The 16,749-nt window shown below is 41.4% G+C and overlaps 1 protein-coding gene across 1 annotated transcript in view; it reads left to right on the forward strand.

Annotated features, from left to right (window-relative positions):
* The window catches only part of cdh13 (cadherin 13, H-cadherin (heart)), a 265,858-nt gene that overhangs the window by 122,716 nt on the left and 126,393 nt on the right, over positions 1-16,749 (forward strand). Inside the window, exons 5-6 of the mRNA XM_061775059.1 lie at positions 4,541-4,546; positions 4,649-4,801. Coding sequence (XP_061631043.1) covers positions 4,541-4,546; positions 4,649-4,801 — 159 coding nt within the window. The remainder of the gene's footprint in view (positions 1-4,540; positions 4,547-4,648; positions 4,802-16,749) is intronic.

The following is a 16,749-nucleotide window of genomic DNA, read 5'->3' on the forward strand; positions in this document are numbered from 1 at the left end:
GAAAAACTGCCATTTAAAACTTTGACGCTCACTGGCCTGAGGTCTTGCGTACTCTGGCATCTCTTGAAGCATTAAGAACTTTGGAAACTTTTGTGTGACTTTACAGGGATATTTTCCCTGAACATTTTTGTCTGAATTTTTGAACTTCAGGAGTCTTTAACTTTAGGGGTTGTACCAGACAAGGTTGACAATAAACGTGTAATTTTATCCAGAATGCCCGCGTCAGACTTGCACAATACATTATTCTGATTTTAATGTAAAATATCAATTCAACTCTTTGATGACATCTTCAGTATTGCGGAAAAAAGGATTACAATTTGGGAAGAAAAGTAAACGGGAGACTCACAGCTCATAATTACACAACTTTTACACGTGAAAGCAACATTATGAATGGACTTTGCATTCAACATTTTGCTTAAAAATGCTTGAAAATTTCTCTGAAATAAACTGAAGGCGTGGCCTGCCATTGGCTGGCGACCAGTTCAGGGTGTACCTCGCCTCTCGCCCGAAAACAGCTGGGATAGGCGCCAGCGTGCCCGTGACTCTAGTGAGGATAAGTGATTTGGAAAATGGATGGGTGGATGGATGGATCAACTGAAGACTGCTTAGCGCATCTGCCTCACAGTTCTGAGGACCCGGATTCAAATCCAGCCTCGCCTGTCTGGAGTTTGCATATTCTCCCCGGTTGCCTGCGTGGGTTTTCTCGCACATCCCAAAAACATGCATGGTTGCTCGATTGGAGGCTCTAAACTGCCCGTTGGGGTGAATGTGAGTGCGAATGGTTGTTTGTTTAAACAGTATGTGCCCTGCGATTGGCTGGCAACCAGCTCAGCGTGTACTCTGCCTCTCGCCCGAAGATAGCTGGGAAAGGCTCCAGCACGCCCGCGACCCGAGTGAGGAAAATGAATGAATGTATAAACTGAAGCCGTTTATTGCTCAACTCCTCTGTGGAGACCCATGTTATGCATTATGTCGTGGGAACAATTTTTGGGGGATGGTATGGGACCTTTAAAACCTTAAACAACAACAGTAAAACATATATAGTTACATTTCTGGTAATAAAGCTGTCCCATTTTTCTACACTTTATTCCTGCTCCTAACATACGTGGTTATCATCGATGACCGCTCTTTTTGAGAAAAGGTCAAATCTGTAATAAGCGTAATAAGCCCTTTATATGGTTGTGTAAAAACAAACAAGGACGTATTGTACAAAATGAAACCTGTAACCTTTTTCCACAAGGGGCATTTTGCTGAGCAACAGTCACACAGTGTTGTTGGCTTTCAGCAAGGTGCCTGTCGATTGTCGTCCTTTGGGCTTGTTGTGCTGGGAAGAAAGCACTGATTCATAATTAGCGACTCAGTCGCAACACTGTTTTGTTGAGAACTCCATGTCCTCACCGGACCATTCCAGCTGGCATCCATCCCCTCACTACTTTGGAGGAGACATAACTAAGCACACACATTCTCCCTTATTCCTGGGAGACTTACAGTACCTCAACAATAACTTCTACAGCATGTGCCTAACCTAGAACGCAACTGCCACCCTTCCACTAGCTAATCATTTGGAAGAAAACTTTTGTACCAGGACATATTTTTTTCCATATACTGTACGTTGCTCAAGCTGTTCCCTATTGATTGCTGGTTCAATTTCAATCCGTTTTTAAAGGCACAGCAACTAACTAATCGACAACTATTTTGGTAATGGATTCATGATTTGGAGCCATTGTTTCACTTAATATTGTCTGAACAGTGAAAGAGTATGTAAACAGTCGGGTTTCTGTAGTCCAACATAAAAGCAGCTTACCTGGTTATTTTAGTGTTTCATCAAGATAAGAGACTTTTTATTTTGAAAAACAATTATCAACATTTTTTGCCCTTTTTCTGACAGTAACTCCCAACTGATTAATTCGATTTCAAAAATTATTATTTGCAGCCGAACTGTGAATAACCTGAAACAGCCTTAGAAATGTGTATGAAAATAATAGCCCGTCACATTCACCAGTACCCTTGAGCTAGCTCTGTTTCCAAAAACGGCGAGTACTTCACTCCCGCTCGTGTGGTATTATTGCTTAATTGCTGTTTATTTGCTTTTGTTTGATCATTAAAAAAAAATAAAAATAAACAACAATAATCAGTTAATAAACCGTAATTTCAAAATATCAATACGTTTTAATGCAAAATATATTTGTATCTGATTATTCTATTAATCAATGGAATAATCGATAGAATAGTAGATTCTAAAAATAGTCGCTATAGGCAGCCATAATTGCTTTTTTCCTCACATATAAACAGACCCAAACACATACAGACACTGCTAGTATCCCAGAAGAACTTTCATGGCCAGAAATCGTCATTGGGTTGATACAACCAAAAACACCACTGTGGCTAACTACTACTATACACAGCGCTGCAGTGCTCATTCTCGGTGTTCTGCAGAACAGATACTCACTTCCTGTCATTTTTACGTAGTGTGACACCCCCACTGCCTTTCATGTCTAATTTCAGCCGATAGACACGGTACGAGGTGATGGCGGTGAGGGGCACTCAGTCGCCGCCCCCACTCACAGTGGGAGACATATTCAGCACAAACAAAGTCACCGGATGTGTGTTTCGTTGCCACCACCTGCATCATTCCGTGTGTAGACATGTAATATTTGTACTGTTGGTGCCGTCTCCCACTGAGGCATCTTGTAATGACGCTAAACCTCTTCTAACACTTCACTTACGCTTCAGCCGACGTTTCCGTGTCGTCAACTCTGTAATACGTTCACATCTCATTTGACACCAGCATGCGTTTTGTTTTGCGTTGTTTTGTTTTTTGGTTTGTTGCTGAGCCATCTGTGTATCCTTCTTTTGATTTGCTGCCTTTCCACTGAATTCCTTCGTCAGCATGACATTGGTAAAGAGGATGTTTGTTTGTGTTCATTGGTGGGTACAGGAATTCAGTATTCACGAATATTCATCAAGAAGATATCACTTTGTGTCATGTACAATTTAGTAGAGAAGGAGATTGAGAACAACGCCGGATATTCACGGTCCCTCTATTCTGGTAGAAAATTCAAAGCTAAGCATGACTCATTTCAGCAACACTGGTTGACCTCCAACTTGTTTTAATTAATTTTCCCATGGGAAATCATGTAAAGTGAATTCATTCATTACAGGCTCAAACGACCATGAAACTTTATCAACCCAAAAGGCAATGTTTTAAATAGAATTTTAACATTTCTAGCTGTCAAATGTAAAAATAAGGTAACCAATGAATTGCATAAATCATAAAATTGCATGGAAGTAAAATAAAGTAGCTGTGTGATTGGCTGTCAACCAGTCCAGGGTGTACCTGTAGCTCTCCTCTAGGCTGCAGCTCACCCACGACCCGAATAAGGACAGGCAAAAAAGAAAAGGGATGGATGGATGAATGAATAGAATGAAGTCCAACTACTTGACATTTCAGGAGACCTCCCATTGTCGTCTTAAGTCATTTTGTAGAGCCTTGCACCCATGAAAATGAATTTGGGCTGCACGTTTGCGGATGTTTGATTTTAATATTTTAATATCAAATTTGAATGCGAAAACTTTGTGTTTGACCAATATCATAAAATACGTCTAACCATGAAAATATTGCTCACTCGAGTCATGATATGAATTTTTCAACTCTAATCACACTTCTGTAATCATATCCTTCTGTACTCGGAGCTTCTTCTTGGGTAAAAAGGCCGATACACACTTCTGAAATAGCACATTTGCTTAAAGTACCTTTGATGACATATTCTTATTCATAAATAAATGACACTCAACTCAGCGAAGACTGACCGTGTTTTCTCATGTTTTCTCACTTGGATTATCAATAATGATTGAAAAGGCAACATTTTGTTGATTCATTTTATTTCTATAATTCTCACCCAGTGTTTACATTTTTAAACGATGACTTGTACAACATTCTTAGGGAATCACAATGTCCCATCACTGGTAAGCTACTTTTAGAACAGCCCTGCAGGCTACTTACGTGGTCTTTGGGGGCTAGCTAGTTGCTAACCGCTGCTCTAAATGAACTATTAGATTTTGGAGGTTTTCATTATGATATGATTTTTGTCCGGCGGCACGGTGGACGTCTGGTATGCACGTCGGCCTCACAGTTCTGAGGACCGGGGTTCAAATCCCGGCCTCGCCTGTGTGGAGTTTGAATGTTCTCCTGCCTGCGTGGGGTTTTCTCCGGGTTCTCCGGTTTCCTCCCACGTCCCACAAACGTGCATGGTAGGTTAATTGAAGACTCTAAATTGTCCGTAGGTGTGAATGGTTGTTTGCTTTTATGTGGCCTGCGATTGGCCGGCGACCAGTTCAGGGTGTACCCTGCCTCTCGCCCAGAGTCAGATGCGATAGGCTCCAGCACGCGCGCGACCCTAGTGAGGATAAGCGGTACGAAAAATGAATGAATGAATGATTTTTATCTTGTCTAACGCACAATTGACACTGGGTAAACACAACATTCTTTCTTCCCCCCCCTTCTGACTGGCCTGCTCATGGATGGTGCTGGAACCTGCAGTCTCATGTGAGTACATCTATCAAAAAGTAAGATCAAAATCTAAGAAACGGTTTGACTCAAAAGACAAATGTGCAAAGCTTAGAGTTGCCGTGTGTATTTGGCCTGCAGGTGATCTCAACAGAGAAGTCGTGGGACCATATTTTTCGACTGACAGGACCTGGTGCTGACCAGGACCCCAAAGGTCTCTTTACTATTGACATAGACACAGGAGACGTGTCAGTCACTCGCTCACTGGACCGAGAGGTCATCGATTCATACCAGGTCAGTGGTCTTCTGTGGAAATTAAAACTCAAATATTGCAAATACAGTAGATTAGCAACATTCAATAGACCCCTCCCCCCTTTGAAATGGTTGATGATGCATGTTGAATATTATTTGGTGTCCTTCCTGTGATACCACATTTAAGACTGAGAGAAAGTTGCAGGAAGGCCAAAATAATACAGACAAATGTAAACAAACGCTGACAACTACTCCTACGCAGAATGACCATGAACCAATTTTTTACTTTCAATTTTTTTTTCAAACCTGTCCTGTTCAGCTGAATGGCCTTGCAGAATGGTGGATCTGTATCCATTTGTGCTGGAACACAGGAGTTTGAAATACTCCCTCTGCTTATTTCAATTATTTTTTAATGATTCTGATGCCGGACAGAAAAGGGCTTTAGGGGACAGACAGAGGGACAGAGTGGACAAGGGGACTTGGGGTGAAAACCACAGCAGAACAATAGTGAGACAGTCGAGATATTTGAACACAAGTCACATTACAACAGTCATGTGTCATCATGAGGACATGCAATAACTAACCAAGAGAACAAGATAAGAGAGGACAGAAAAGGACAGGACATGATGTGGGAAGATGAACAAGGCAGTGCTACTGTCGAGTGGTGCGGTGGGATTCTTTTTTTGTGTCTAAACACCTGTAAGAACCTGTGAGTTGATATGTTAATATAACCTGTGTTGTTATTAGTGATCCCGGCACAACCAATTAAAGTCCGTAGTGTTTCTATCAAACTTATTAGTGAATGAACACCATATTCCATGCATGTTACTCAAATGGTTTATGGGGGCGAGTCAGCACGGGACCCATCCAGGGGATTGGTGACATCCCCAGATCGAATCTGTAGGCTACTTATGTGGTCTTTGGGGGCTAGCTAGTTGCTAACCCATGCTCTAAATTATCTATTAGATTTTGGAGGTTTTAATTATTATATGATTTTTGTCAGGCGGCACAGTGAACGGCTGGTTAGCACATCTGCCTCACAGTTCTGAGGACCGGGGTTCAAATCCCGGCCCCGCCTGTGTGGAGTTCGCATGTTCTCCCCGTGCCTGCGTGGGTTTTTTCCGGGTACTCCGGTTTCCTCCCACATCCCAAAAACATGCCTGCTAGGTTGATTGAAGACTCTAAATTGCCCGTAGGTGTGAATGGTTGTTTGTTTATATGTGCCCTGCAATTGGCTGGCGACCAGTTCAGGGTGTACTTCACCTCTCGCCCGAAGATAGCTGGGATAGGCTCCAGCACGCCCGCGACCCTAGTGAGGAGAAGCGCTACAGAAAATGGATGGATGGAGCTGTTGGCTCAACAAATTAGTGATACATGTACTCTATTCCCTTAAAAATATAAACATATATTTGCAAAAAATGCTCGTAAAGCTTGAATATAAATGTAAATTAAATCTAATATACTCTTCCAATTTTCATGAGTTCACTTGATTAAAAATTAAAACAAGTAAATATCATGACTAACAAAGACAATCTTGCAAACTATCATCGTAAGTACAAAGCAACATTTGAAACGGTATCCACGTATACACGGTATTACCATCGAAATGGATGGGGATTGCATAGACGAGTGCAGGCCGGTGGGTCTGAGAGAGCCGACTTCTGTCACTGCCAATCATTCACATATAAATGCGTAGAAATGTTCTCACTCTACGGACAAGTTGAGTGTATACTCAACGTCAGACATGCGTACCAGCCAATTTTCGTCGCATCACCGTGTATAAATTAGTGAATCACAATTCATTCTAAATGGCAAGCTCATGCTCGCGATCTGCAAATGCACCCCTATTTCCTTATAAAAGGGCATCCGTCTCATGCATCCATCCATCCATCCATTTTCTTTACCGCTTATCCTCACGGGATGGGTCGCGGGATGCCGGAGCCTAGCCAAGCTATCTTCGGGCGGGAGGCGGGGTACACATCGCAGGGCACGTCGAAACAAACAACCATTCACACTCACATTCGCACCTACGGGCAATTTAGAGTCTTCAATCAACCTAGCACGCATGTTTTTGGGATGTGGGAGGAAACCGGAGTGCCCGGAGAAAACCCACACAGCCACGGGGAGAACACGCAAACTCCACACAGGCGGGGTAATAATCATGTTGATCATTTTTAATTCATTCCAAAGTTTAATTAGAGAATGTGTCATAAAACATACATATACATCGATTGCAAAAAAGAAAGCCGAGAATGTACAAACACTGCATACGTTGTTAAAATACATAGTAAGGAATAAGTATTACACAGGAAAATGCTGCAAAGGTGTGCGTGCGAATCGTTCAATTTACATTACATTTATGCATGCAAAATCACGGAAAAATATATCAGAAATCAGGTCGTTATAAGGATTTGAAAGATTAACTGCATGAAGCCTTGAATAAATGAGGAAATGCGAGTGGTCCGATCGCATTTCCCCTTCGTTTCATTCTGCACGCAGACAGCCAGCGGCCATGCAAACAGTTAGTGCACTTGAATGGAACACGTGTAAAAGTGATGAGGAGTGTCTTTTTCACGGTTATTTCAGACATTAGTCAACTCAATTGCAAATTAGTTAAGTTATTATGGTTAAAATGATTATGATTGTTTTTATAAATGACTGTAGTTTTAATATGTTGTGCATCTTGGGTAGATCGTTTTTTTTAGAAATGACGAGTTTTAATACGTTGTGCATCTTGTGTTTGACGTTTTTTCAAAAGATGATCATTATTCATGTGTACACGTTCTGAAGAGGTTCTACATTCGTTCACAGAATACGTCTAAATTCAAGTACCAACATTTTGATGAATCACAAACGTGAGGATGCATAATTTACACACAAATCTGTGCGTACGTGCTGTTAGTGAATGAGGCCCAATGTGAGCAGGTACCCGAGATACAGAATAAGCTGGTGATGATCGCTGGCAACTTAACGTGTGCAGAGTTTTGAAGTATCCCGTCTGCCTGTGCCTCGATCAAATTAACCAAAATCACAATAGACCAGTGGTCCACCCTCTGCCACAACTTGGACGTGGTCTGAACAGGCATAAATTTAAACCGACTTTTCTTCCACCAACATCTCCAGGGACACACCCTCACTGCACCGGAACGCCAAGTCATGAGGGAAGTCATGGGCAGACAAAGTTACTGTGGCGTCATTTGATTTAGCCCCACTTTTACGTCTGTGGCTCAACATTCAGAACAGTATTAACAGAAATAGCAACTAACAAAAGCTTTTCTTGGTTGTTTAATTGTACATGTGGTCCAGAAAGCCAACTATTTGTAATACGAATATTTTCCTCTTTAACGTCTGTCGTCAGGCATTGTAAAAACACATCTTGAGCTTTGTGGTTTCTTCATATGGTGTCTTCACCACTTCATATGGTATTAACATCGGTGTTTGCTTATGCTCTTTGAGATCAGGCTGGAAATAAATGTAAGAAGATTACAGCCTAACTTTAGAACGCCATCACTGAGGGATTAACGCAAGATAAAAGGTGTGCTATTACAGGCTATTATTATTTGCTGCGGGTGAACAAACACAGATTGGCATCAGTTGAGACCATGTTAAAGAGAATTGAATGTAAAATGTATTTCCATTTGTAAGTGGTCAAAATTGTATCTATTTATTATTATTATCGTCCGAGAAACTGGGAAGAAAAGAAGATGGTATTAGATTTTACATTTAATTTTGGTCAGGATGAATTTAGCTAATACGAAGTGTAATTGGCTTCATTGTAGGAAAGAAGTATGAAGCCATAAATAGTCATCTTGTTTCCACAGTTAAATATGTGAATTTATGTAATTCAGATCATGATAATTATATGTGGTTAGTTACCTGGAGAATGCTATCTAGTTGAAAATGTAGCACATATTAACCCCAGCAATACATATTATAATACATACAGTGGGTACGGAAAGTATTCAGACCCCCTTCAATTTTTCACTCTTTGTTATATTGCAGCCATTCGCTAAAATCATTTCAGTTCATGTTTTTCCTCATTAATGTACAACCCCAATTCCAATGAAGTTGGGACGTTGTGTTACACATAAATAAAAACAGAATACAATGATTTGCAAATCATGTTCGACCTATATCTAATTGAATACACTACAAAGAAAAGATATTTAATGTTCAAACTAATAAACCTTACTGTTTTTAGCAAATAATCATTCACTTAGAATTTTTTGGCTGCAACACGTTCCAAAAAAGCTGGGACAGGGTCATGCTTACCACTCTGTTACATCACCTTTTCTTTGAACAACATTCAATAAACGTTTGGGAATTGAGGACACTAATCGTTGAAGCTTTGTAGGTGGAATTCTTTCCCATTCTTGGTCGATGTACAGCTTCAGCTGTTCAACAGTCCGGGGTCTCCGTTGTCGTATATTACGCTTCATAATGCGCCACGCATTTTCCATGGGAGACAGGTCTGGACTGCAGGCAGGCCAGTCTAGTACCTGCACTCTTTTACTACGAAGCCACACTGTTGTAACACGTGCAGAATGTGGTTTGGGGTTGTCTTGCTGAAATAAGGCAGACGTTGCTTGGATGGCAGCATAAGTCTCTACAAAACCTGGATGTATCTTTCAGCATTAATGGTGCCTTCACAGATGTGTAAGTTACCCATGCCATTGGCACTAACACAGCCCCATTCCATCACAGATGCTGGCTTTTGAACTTTGCGTCCATAACAGTCCGGATGTTTTTTTTCCTCTTTGGCCCGGAGGACACGACGTCCGGAATTTCCAAAAACAATTTGTAATGTGGACTCGTCGGACCACAGAACACTTTTCCACTTTGCATCAGTCCATCTTAGATGAGCTCGGGCCCACAGAAGCTGGCAGCGTTTCTGGGTGTTGTTGATAAATGGCTTTTGCTTTGCATTGTAGAGGTTCAAGTTGCACTTACGGATGTAGCGTCTGTATTGTACTGTATTTACCGACATTGGTTTTCTGAAGCGGCACGGTGGAGACTGGTTGGAGCGTCTGCCTCACCGTTCTGAGGACCGGGGTTCAATCCCTGGGCCTGCCTGTTTGGAGTTTGCATGTTCTCCCCGTGCCTGCGTGGGTTTTCTCCGGGCACTCCGGTTTCCTCCCACATTGCAAAAACATGCGTGGTAGGTTAATTGACAACTGTAAATTGCCCGTAGGTGTGAATGTGAGTGTGAATCGTTGTTTGTTTGAATGTGCCCTGCGATTGGCTAGCGACCAGTTCAGGGTTGTGGGTGATTGGTGAAGGCGTGGAGTGATTGGACTCTGTTCCTACCCTGACACAACGGCTCAGTACCCGGCTTGAGCGGGCAGTACGGGACATGGTGCCAGAGCGATCTCCTGGAAAAAAGTCCCACACAGTACTTGGAGATAATGGACAATGGAGATCATCAGTTACTTTTGAATCTTCCGGCAGGTGCATGAGCGAAATCAGCTCGCACTTACTTTAAAACACGAAAATTGTGCGCATAATTCCCGCGGTTCATCAGCCACCTTAGTTCCCTTTTCCGCTGTGAGGAACCTTTCGGGTGACGCACGGCCGTCTTGACGGCGAGGCGGTCTGCGTGAACAGTCATGAGGTGGCGGCTAATCTTGGCTAACGGCCGCCTGCAGTACAGACAATGATTTCGCTTGTCATATACTCTACCAGCAACCTGTGGACAGCCTGCCACTAACAGGCCACGCGCCGTCAAATCATTTTATGATTCTTACACTGTACACTTTTTGCAAACAAAAACTTTCATTTTGCTCAGGTTATAGGTCGTTACGCCGTGTGTGGTTTGGTTCCCCACCACAGGCTTCATCATCGCCCAGAGAGATCGTTTGCTGCTTGTCTTTATTTTCCCTTCTTAATGGGGACGTGGAATGGAAAGTCCACGGACAGCCAGCGGAGCATATTAAGGCTTGTTCGAGAGTGGTGGCGGTCCCCGCATTGCTATCAATGTCAGAACACACACATTTAGACACCAATATACAGTAGGTGTGTTTGTGTGTGTATGTATGTTATTTGACTTATTGAAGTTTTTAAATTGTAGCGTGAGTTTGCAAAGGCTTAAGATGCTTAAATATTCCATGCTTCAGCTTGGTATTTGAGAAGAAAGTGTCATCCTCCCTTGTGATGTCCTTTGACAGCAGATCTAAGAGGCACCCGCTTGTCAAACCATGCCATGCAGTGAGAGGATGCACTCACAAAAATCATGTGGCTCTCGTTTCTAAAATCTCTTTTAACCATCACATGAATTTGAGGTCTGAAATATCCCAGACTTTTAAAGGATTTGTGAAAGGCTATCAATTGAATATGCTCATATTTTTACCTTTAGTTACTCAATATTTCCAGCAAAGTCCATATTATGTTCAGATTATACTTATGGAGGTTGACTGTTGTTCCTCTGACTCTTATCTGTTTTACATAATTGCATTTTTGAATTTGTAGAGAGCAGCTTTGAGTGTTTTATTAGCTATAAAATATGAATAATTTATTGCATGCCATTGTGAATGGGAAGCTTTTACTTACTTTTACTGTTTTGGACATGTAAGTCTATACTTCTAATTCTAAAAAAAAAACAGATCAACTGAGAATTGGGCCAATTAAAAAAATCTGTTTTATGTACTGCCGTTTCTTTTTGTCACAAAAGCCACCTTACCTGAATGAAGCAGCAACAGAAATGGAAGTATTGCTTGAACCATACGCTGACCAGAATGATTCCTGTCAATAAAAAATAAAAACTTGCCATGTACTCACCAAAATTTTCTAGAATACGTGAATATAATAATAGAAATTTAAAAAAGTTGAAAATTCCTTGTCACTGATGGTGCAGCGGTCCACTCACCTGACATTGAAGGACACATGAGTTAATTTCCCACTCAGTGACAGTGTGTGTGTGTGTATGTGTGTGTGTGTGTGTGTGAATGGTTTTCCATTTCTACATAGTATGCGCCCTGGCTTTTATGACTAGATTAATATTTTAAGAGGACTACCGTCCAGTACAGTATATGGCATCCATTAGGCATTGAAAACATTTCAATTTTGATTCCTCATGAATTACAATAATAGACAACTGTTATACATGGCAATTTTATGCCCACTCCCTTTGTAGTTGCTGCAACTGCAAATATTTGTCGAAATCCCTCTCCTGTTTTCTGCTTGACTGGTCCATAATTTGCTGTTATTTAGAGTTCACAATACGCTGCCCTGCACACAAGGAAATAGGCACAGTGCGCACATAGTCCCTGTATGTGGTCATGGATAAAGCACAGCACACACAACACACACACACAAACACACACAAATAAACACTACTCACACCTGTGGTCGTGTGTAGGTGCAGGGCAAACAGACCTGTGGAAACCATAATTGCAATAGTCTTTTTTTTCAGAATGTTGTCATGATGCTCTCATGACAACATTTGGCTATTACTTTATTCGTGTATATATATATATATATATATATATACCTAAATGCCCAACGTTGTCGTCGCTTAGGGGCTTAATTGTAGGTAAAACTACGGGACTAAGTTTGGGAAATCTGCCAACACGCATTGGGCTGGCATGGCAGATTAGAGCCTATTCCTTCTTCATGGCAGTACAACAAAAAACACGGCCCTCATTTCCCCGAGGCCAAAGAGCCGCTGCCTACGGCAGCGGGCAGACAAGCTTGACGGCAGAGGGTGCTAAGGATCACCGGGTTAATTATGGCTGCTTACGGACAGCGGACTTGGCTATGCTAGACCAGAGTACGGTTATTCCAACAAACATTTTAAGTCAAACCAAAGGACAATCTTTAGAAGAAGCAAACTAGGCTTAACGCACAAAATCTTATTTTTGGGACGCTCAACGTGCGAAGGACAATTCTCGATTAGAAGAGCTACAACATGAGCGAGAAGCCATCAAATGGTAAATAATTGGACTTGGTGAAATACGTCAGAAAGATGAAGCTATGTTGACTCTCGATAATGGCCATCTATTTTATTACAGAGGATCAGAAAGCGGACGCAATGGTGGAGTTGGTTTCATCAAAAATGTTTCCGCTAGAATCGCCACATGTACCATCTCTATTAGAAAGCGTTACTCGCTTCAATTGATACAAATATGTGCGCCGACCCTCAGCCACACCGACGATGAGGTGGAAGCATTTACGAGGATCTTTATAGTCAATTGAAGCACAATTTTCGAATAGTTTCAAGAGATGAAAGAGGAGAACGTTTACTCGAATTTACTGAACAAGAAGGCTTATACTTTATCAATTCGTTCTCAAACAAGAAATGGAACAGAAAGTGGACAAGCCCCAAAAGGTAACACTAGCATCATAGACTACTTCCTGTCCAACGACAAAGGGGTATTTACGGATTGCACCACCCTAAGCAAATTTGACATTGGAAGTGACCACAGATTGGTTCGGGTCAAAGTGCAAATCAACTGCCAACTTGAACGAAAGAAACTTCTAAAGAGAAAGCTTACCAAATTAAACTTAATTGAAGAAAGAAGCGACGTGTTTCAAATACGTTTGGCTAATCGCTTTAAAGCTCTTCTAACGCTGGAAGACACATATCTGTCAACACACAACAGCGCAATTGTAAACGGAATTGTTCAAACTGGACACAAAGTAGCGCCATCAACGAGAAAGACGACAACATCCAGAATATCGAAAGCTCCTCTCGACTTAATGAAAAAGCGACGAGAAATGAAGAAAAGGGGCAGCATTATCAACAAAATTGAATATGTTGAATTGTGCAAGACGATTCGGAAAAGGATATGAGAAGAATTGAGAACTTACAACGTTCGGCTTGTTCAGAGAACGCTTGAAGTCGGACATGGAATAAAAAACGTAAAACGTGCATTAATTCGCCACGAGAAAATATTTTTGGGTTTGAAAATGGAAGATGGAACGATATGTCACAGCCGCCAAGAAATCGTACAACGAGTTAAAGAATTGGATACAAACCTATACGGCGACCCTCACCGAATGATTACTGGAACGCTAGAAGCAGACCCAGTTCCATGTATCTTGAATGAAGAGGTTGAAAATGCTATGAGTTCACTTAAGGCCGGAAAAGCTAGTGGTCTGCTTGAAATTTCTGTTGAAATGCTTAAAGCAGGAGGGAACGAACGAAATAAGATCATTGTAAAACTATTTCAACGCTGCTTGGACTTGCAGGAAGTACCGGCGACATGGAAAGACGCAGAAATCATTTTGCTACATAAATCATAAATTTCACAGTAACACCGGATGTATTTTTGGCTAAAAAGTAACTGAATTGATTTTCAGCCACTGAATCGTTTTGGATCATATCGTTCGAAATGAACCGATATCATCCTTGAATCGAATCGGCAACCACAAATTCTGACACGAATTGAATCGTTGCTTAAACAAATTGTTACACCCCTAACATTCATTTATTTATTCATTCATTTTGCACCATTTCTGTTTCTAAAATTGCACCTCAGTTCTCTATCCATTTCCTTAACAGCTCTATGAATAGTATAGTCAGTCATACTTTGTATTCACTTGGGGAAACTCAGCTTTACATTGCACTTGACATCTTTGTCAAAGCTTCCAAACATTTAATCTTGCCTTGTAGTCAAGTTCATCAAACTCCAGGGACTGTCACCCTCCTACTGTCCTACCCTCTTAGACCCCCCTACAGACACACTGCTGTGCAGCATCCACCCAGATAACATGATTAAACAGTAAGAGGCCTATTGCTCAGCTTCATCCTACAAATTTGGCCTATTCACCGACTGCGAGGTTATGCATCTTGACCATCACTTTGAGCTGTGAAAGCCCTCACCGCATCATCTGCTTCACTAACTGATGGCCACATTCACCTCACATTTGAATTGAAGTGGACCACTGGATATTCAAGCATTGTCAAACTTACAGGGAGTTAAACCCATATGAATCAAATCAGGATTGTACTTACCTGTACTTAGGGTAAGGACCCGATATGGGTAGCGCAGTCATTTTTATTTGGTCGCCAATTGTCAGAGGAAGGTTTAAATATAGGCATTGACATCGACATGCTCTCGAAGCTGTTTGTTGTAATAAATAGCTTCTCATTATAATTTGACATATACTGTGATACAATACAATACATAATTGAATAAGTTTTGGTTCCAAGTAAGGAATACATTTTTGGGGTCTTGAACTGCACATTTCTGTGAAACTTTGATATCAGGTCACCTTCCACACCCAAGGTAGAACCCTTTATATTTGACTACACTTGACTTAATCCAAACATAAACTATAAAGAGCTTTGATGTACATGAGAACGTATATTTGGAGTTAAGTTAAATATCCTGGCAGTTCTCCAATTCGGACGTTGACCAAAAATATTTTGCCCCTCCAACATCATAAAACAACTGTGAGTTCAAACAACCTGACAAAATGACCAAAATGACCAGACAAAATATGATTCTGGACCTTAAAAGAGATACCTTGGTGCCACGATACACCAGGGGAACCTTGGTGTCAATTCCAAAACCCTTATAAGAGGGATTTTTAAAAAATATATATTTTTATTTTGCCAGCTAAATGAAAGAGTTATGCTTTTTCTATCTTTTCATTGTTTTACTTCCTACCCAATCTTTTATTCAACCTCCCCCCATCCCAAGAATAGCTATTTTTATCTTCGTTTGCAGTCCATTGGAATCTTTTTCTGCTGATGTGATGAATGAATGATTTTAGATAAGAATCTCCTAGATAAGACTTGTAAAAGAAATTTGTGCATAAAACAAACAATCTTAAGAAGCAATCTTTTTGCTAATGAGCATATAAACATCTTTCTATAATTTACCATCACTGTAATATTCTTAGCGACCTTCAAACGGGCACAAAACGATAAACACAGGCTTTCAAAGTACAAATGGGATCACGGAGGCATACACTTTTCCAATTTTATGATTCAGAAATGGGCGCTAACACATGGATTACGCCAAACAGCTAGTATTTCATCTTCACAGCACCAGGTCTCATTATGTATGTGTCATTTCAACACTGTGGGAATTCACAGATGTCATGTCATGGCTTTTTGGGCTCCAAGTGGTCATTATGCTACTTTAGAATGAATCCACAGCTGCCATGACTTGACAAGTTTCCTTAATGTAGGGGGTCTTCCGTTTATGATGGACATACAGCATTTCGAGATTACGAATAGCATGCTGTCTAGTTAAAATATCTAGTTTGTGCAAGAAGGGACAGTCACTTATCGCTGGAGACAATGTTTTTCATCCATCCATCCATTTTCTGAGCCGCTTCTCCTCACTAGGGTCGCGGGCGTGCTGGAGCCTATCCCAGCTGTCATCGGGCAGGAGGCGGGGTACACCCTGAACTGGTTGCCAGCCAATCGCAGGGCACATAGAAACTAACAACCATTCGCACTCACAGTCATGCCTACGGGCAATTTAGAGTCTCCAATTAATGCATGTTTTTGGGATGTGGGAGGAAACCGGAGTGCCCGGAGAAAACCCACACAGGCACGGGGAGAACATGCAAACTCCACACAGGCGGGGGCGGGGATTGAACCCCGCACCTCAGAACTGTGAGGCTGACGCTCTAACCAGTCGGCCACCGTGCCGCACAATGTTTTTCATTTGATTGTTAATTTCTCTGAACAGAGTTTGTACTTTTGTAAAATTATGTTCAATGTAAAATGTTAATGCAGTCGTTTTGAAGAGATTGTGAACGGGGCGGCGGAACAAATTTAGAAGTGGGGGACCACAGTACTTTGGGGGCACTTTTAAGTACATTTGGGCCCGAAAACCAATCGTCGACGGGCGGGAGTTGGGGTGGGGGTGAATTGATTGAATAAATTAATCCCACAAACCAATCAGCGAGGGGAAGTGTAGTGGTGATGAGTTGTGGGTATGTAGTTGAGCATCTACCAATCCTAAACAAGGTTATTGTGTCCGAGCACAGTACAGGGCTCAGCACTTTTTATTACTTTCAGGGCACTTTTTACC

This window comes from Phyllopteryx taeniolatus, chromosome 5, assembly GCF_024500385.1.
Source record: "Phyllopteryx taeniolatus isolate TA_2022b chromosome 5, UOR_Ptae_1.2, whole genome shotgun sequence".
In the NCBI taxonomy this organism is placed as follows: Eukaryota; Metazoa; Chordata; class Actinopteri; order Syngnathiformes; family Syngnathidae; genus Phyllopteryx; species Phyllopteryx taeniolatus.